General features: G+C 40.3%; 1 protein-coding gene across 2 annotated transcripts in view; it reads right to left on the bottom strand.

Moving 5' to 3' along the window:
• The window catches only part of LOC137979967 (uncharacterized), a 12,245-nt gene that overhangs the window by 5,452 nt on the left and 1,793 nt on the right, over positions 1 to 5,000 (bottom strand). For both annotated transcript variants that reach the window (XM_068827298.1, XM_068827295.1), the window contains exons 2-3: positions 1,839 to 2,050; positions 776 to 1,179 (exon numbers count right to left, since the gene is read on the bottom strand). In XM_068827298.1, the coding sequence (XP_068683399.1) occupies positions 776 to 1,179; positions 1,839 to 2,010 (576 nt within the window). In that variant the 5' untranslated portion in view covers positions 2,011 to 2,050. The remainder of the gene's footprint in view (positions 1 to 775; positions 1,180 to 1,838; positions 2,051 to 5,000) is intronic.

Genomic DNA, 5,000 nt, shown 5'->3' with positions numbered 1-5,000 from the left:
AGAATAACCGCGAAAGACTCATGGTGAAGCAAAGTGATATTTTGAGGTGACGTTTTCGTTTACGTCGCCGTCGTAAATCTTAAGGTCCCTATTGACTCAAACTGGACGTCGTTATTTTAATAACTGGAAGGCTTATTAAAATCCTTTACCCTGTCACCCCTGAACCGGCCAGAACCAGCCATACTTAGTATTTTCAGGAACCCATGGCTCGGAGCATACAACTCCCATACTGGGCCTATGTCACGGTATTTTTACAGACCCATCTATTTTTACAGAATTAACTGATTAGAGCGTAATGAGAAGTGGTAGTTTTGTACCCCATATGAACCATGTGAACGTTAGCCCTACTAATGGAAATGGGCCCACACAAGGACAGAGAAAAACGATGACCAGGGTGGGAATTAAACCTACGACCTTCGGGTTAGATCACCGCTGCTCTTCCGAGTGAGGTACATAGTCAGACGGGAGCAGGCCGTGGGAACTGAAGATCTTAAGGTCACGTCCTTGTATGGGCCCATTTCCTTAGTAGGGCTAACGCTCACATGGTTCATATGAGGTACAAAACTAGCACTTCTCGTTACACTCTAATCAGTTAATTCCATCTATTTTTAGACTACCTTTTCCAAAAAAAGGGCTCCAGGTCATGGGTTCCTGGTATTTTACTCTGTCTAAAGGCTGACGATTTTACTCGTCAATGGGGAACCCCCAGGAGTCAATGGATTAAGCAAACACACCAGGATGGCTTGATGGCCACCATTCCATTCTACTGACTTACCTTTATTTTGCCATTGAAAGATCCTTGCCACGCTCCTGGAACGTTGTAAGAGTAGATACCATCGTCGAGAAAAGCAGGGTCTTTTGCTCGACTGCCAAATGTCGCTTGCCATGTGGACAAAGAGTGCAAATTGTAAAATAGAAGATATTTTTGCATACCAGAATTTTTCAGTACGTCGTCTCGGTAAATATCCCATTTTTCAATGATATGATACTCGTGAGGAATGATGATTTGCGGGTGTGCGTCCAAAAGGGCACCAACAAGACTGTGTGAGCTTCGCGGGTATCCGATGAACATTAGGAATGTGTCAACTCCATCGTAAAGCTTGGAGAGCTCTTTTTTGTTTTCAGGGAGACCTCCAGGAATACATACAGAGCCGCCTGAAGCTGCGTGTTCGTTGGGATCTGTAAGCGCAAGAGAACAGCTATTGAATTTCCCACCGTGCAAGCCGCTCACTGGAAAGTATTTCCTAGAGGATAGTAGCTACAAGGAATGAGAATTTACAAATTATTGGTGTCATTTTTGTCATTTTAGCGCATTGCCGCGTGGACATTTCTCGAAACATTACTGCAAACCTTTATTCATCTCAGGATATAGATTACATAAATTTCTCGATGACGCTGGAGAAGAGAGCCCCCTTTGAAATGGCTCATTGGTTTCAAATGTCGCGAAGATGCTCCCGGCATAAAAGGAGAGGACATAATACCTTGCATGGGTTGACATTTGTGAGTCATTTTTCAACCTACTGACAACGGGTAGAGAGCTACCCGAAAGCAATTCAGTGGTCGGAATACTTAGTTTGTCTTTGTTGTTGAAGTCTCCAGTCCTTTCAATTGCCATGGAAGTCTGTATCCATTTTATTTTGACGGTCGCTCGCCATTTTGGATGATCATCGAATTCTTGCTGCAGCAAGGGGCAGGTTTATTCCTTTTTCCTTACTTTTACGCCAGTCCTTGTGTTGAGAAGTAGGGTTTGGACAATACAAGTCATCAGAAATTTCAGTTTCCGAGTCGTGTTCAATTAAAGCAAGGGACATAAAGATAAATTTGTATAATATACTTACTTGAAAGTGATGGAAACGAAGGCATTGACGTAACGTTGTGTGAGCTTTGAGATTGACGCCAGAAGTAATACACAGAAACGAGAAATAAAATTATTCCGGCAAAGGCAAATATCGTTCCTGACTGGTATTTCGTGAAACAGGTAAAATGACGTCTCGTTCCTACTCTCTGCATCCCCGTCAGAAAGCTTAATTTAATTTCAATCGAAAGTATGCTGAAACAAAAAAACACAAACAATAATCTCAACTTTTCTGGAGAAAATACTGTTAAATGTTTGGAGGGTTTTTTGTGAAAACCCCATAGTCGTTTTTGCATTGTCAATTCTTATCTGCTCTTGGCAAATTGGTAATAAAATCACTCTTAAATTAAAGTTTGAGCCTGTGCTCAAAAAGGGGCGGTAGAATCTTGTAGACTTTGTTTTTTCCACCTAAGCGCATCAGTATTCTGGGAAACCTAGGGAGTACTGGGGACCAATCGCGAATCAAGTGCCCGCGATCCTTTGATCAGCGTCGAAACACCATGGCGGTATCGACGAGATTTCCTTCCGGTTTTGTTAAAGTTCCAGTGAGCTTTTATAGAACCGCGGAGGATTCTTGTTTCGAAAGGCATAGAGCGGCAGGGTCACTTTCAACCGTTCAAAGCAATCAAGCGTGGCAGCCGTAAAAAAAAAAAAAATTATTTCCCATGTGAATATAACGGCAAAAATTAAGTCGAAAATTTCGTTTTTTTTTCTCAGTAGTCTCAAGAACCATAATGGGAAATGGTCCCATTATGGCTCTTGGTAGTCTTCTGACATCTTCGTCAGTCTTCCGTGCGATAGTCTTCGGAAATCTTGAAACGATCGGAAACGGTCAAAAAATGGCCGAAAACTCCTTGATATACTAAACAAAGTATCATGGCCATTTTGGGGCCGTTTTTGTTTCTTTCTTGAAAAAAAAATACTGTTACAGTGAATTTTTTAATGTTAGTGTTAAAATAAAATTAAAATTTAACTGTTTCTTGTTGCAGAGCCAAAAAATTAAGTGTTAAGTGTAATCGAGTTACCTCGGTCCATTCAGACCCTCTTTATTTGAACATGAAAAATTCAACGTTTAGCGAGAAATAATATTTTAAGTGAAAAACTTGAAAAATTCCCACGAAATTTTATCTTGCGAGATGTAGGCTTGGATAATTCTGCTCCTAAAATGGCTTATTCTGCCTGCCGGCAGTGATAGTAAAAATCCCTTATTCTGCAGGAACTCTGCTCATGCCGGCAGGATTTATCCAAGCCTAGCCAGATGTTAGATTAATGTAAAGATTAATCGAAATATTAAGGCACGAATTTTCTCACGCTAAACACACGATATTATTCCTGTCAATGTTGCTTTTTAAGCCCTGGCCAAACTATCGAACAAAGTTGGATTGAAGGCTCCAACTTTGCTCGATCCAACATTGTTCGACCGTTTGGCCACCCATGTTGGAAGATGTTCGTCCAACATTTTTTGTTCGATCAAATGTTGGATAGAGTTTGCTTTTGATCAAACATTACAACCAATAATTCTGCTCGACGCAACAATGTTGCAGTGTTTTGCCGCTCTTTCGCTCTAATTGTGTCCTGAATCGAGTCACGTTCGCGCTGGTAACCAATCACGAATTACCGCATCTTATTTTCGAGCCTAGGCTTCTAGCATCATTTGCAACAGAGATGGCGGACAAGGACCAATGGAACGTCGTGGTTGTTGATAAACAGCGAGAAACCTTGAGCAGCGAGTAGGAACAAGAGATTATGAAGGTAAGAGAAGTAATCCCTCACACTGGCCCTACATCGTAATCCCTCTAAAGTTATTTTTAGATCTCCTGCGAGATCCGGTATTCCCACGAGGGTTAACTGATAGCCAATCACATGTCCTCATTTTTACCAGTGTTGACAGCTGAGCGAATTCCTACGCAATGATTCGCGTCGTTCGCGATTTACCATCAAACAAAAATGGCGGAGGATGTTGTGACAAACGCGTATATACATTATGTGGACGAACGTGACTTGTTGACTACAGAGTTAACCGATTACAATGACTTATGTTTTGAAACCTGTATCTTGGAAGGAACGAGTTATGTAACCGACAGGATTTTGTACAGAATGGCAAATGGAAGACTATAGTCGATAAGTACGATCTCTCTGACTTTAATAAACGCATTCTCGGTTTCCTTTGCGGGATTAAAATATGATGACTTAATTCTTATATGGTGATAGAGTAGGCAGATAGAGCTCTACAACAGTACCAAACATGAAAGGAAAACTTGAATCAAGCGTCCGATAAACAATTTTAAACCCGTGTTATCGGATTCAAGTGAATTTGCAAAGCACGTTTGTTAAATATAGCTAGCTGTCTCCTTAAAAAAAGATTTAACACGGTTTCGTATATGGCACAACCTTGAATGTGGTATCATTGAAAACTAGACAATTAAGCGATCTCAGTTATAGATGTTTGAAACCTGTATCTTGAAAGGATCGAGTTTTATAAGCGACAGAATTTTGTAAACATTGGCAATTCGCAGACTACAGTCAACAAGTCTGACAAGTAATATATCGCTGACTTGGTTAACGCGTTCTTGATTTTCTTATCGGACTTAAATTATCATGGTGACTTAATTCTATGATATTCATAAATTAGACAGCTAACGCTTTCAAACAGTACCACACATGACAGAAAAATTTCAATTGACCGCACGATAAAAATTTTTAAAACCGTAAGATCGGATTGAAGTCAATTTGCAACGCACGCGTAAAATATAGCTCCCTAACACACGGTTTCCTACACTAGACAATCGTAAAATTGATATCAGAGTGAATTATACAGTTAACCGATTTCCATGATATATGATTGCAAACTGCATCTTGACACGGACGAGTTTTGTAAGCGACAGAATTTTGTAGACGATGAGAAAGTGCGCACCAAAATGCACAAGTAACGCAATGCAACCAAGGTAAACATATCTGCATCTGTCAAAACTATTTAACACGGTTTGATAGATTGGAAATTCTTCAAATTGATATCACTGTAAACTAGGCAGTTAAGCAATTCCAAGGATGTATGTTTAAAACCTGTATCTTGCAGACAATGAATTTGATCAGGCCATGAAACTCAATTTTGAAAACGGAGAGTGGCATCGTACAGAATTTGCTG

The sequence above is a fragment of the Montipora foliosa genome, chromosome 1, assembly GCF_036669935.1.
Source record: "Montipora foliosa isolate CH-2021 chromosome 1, ASM3666993v2, whole genome shotgun sequence".
In the NCBI taxonomy this organism is placed as follows: Eukaryota; Metazoa; Cnidaria; class Anthozoa; order Scleractinia; family Acroporidae; genus Montipora; species Montipora foliosa.
Note: the sequence above shows the minus strand (reverse complement) of the source record. Positions and strands in the feature narration are given on the sequence as shown.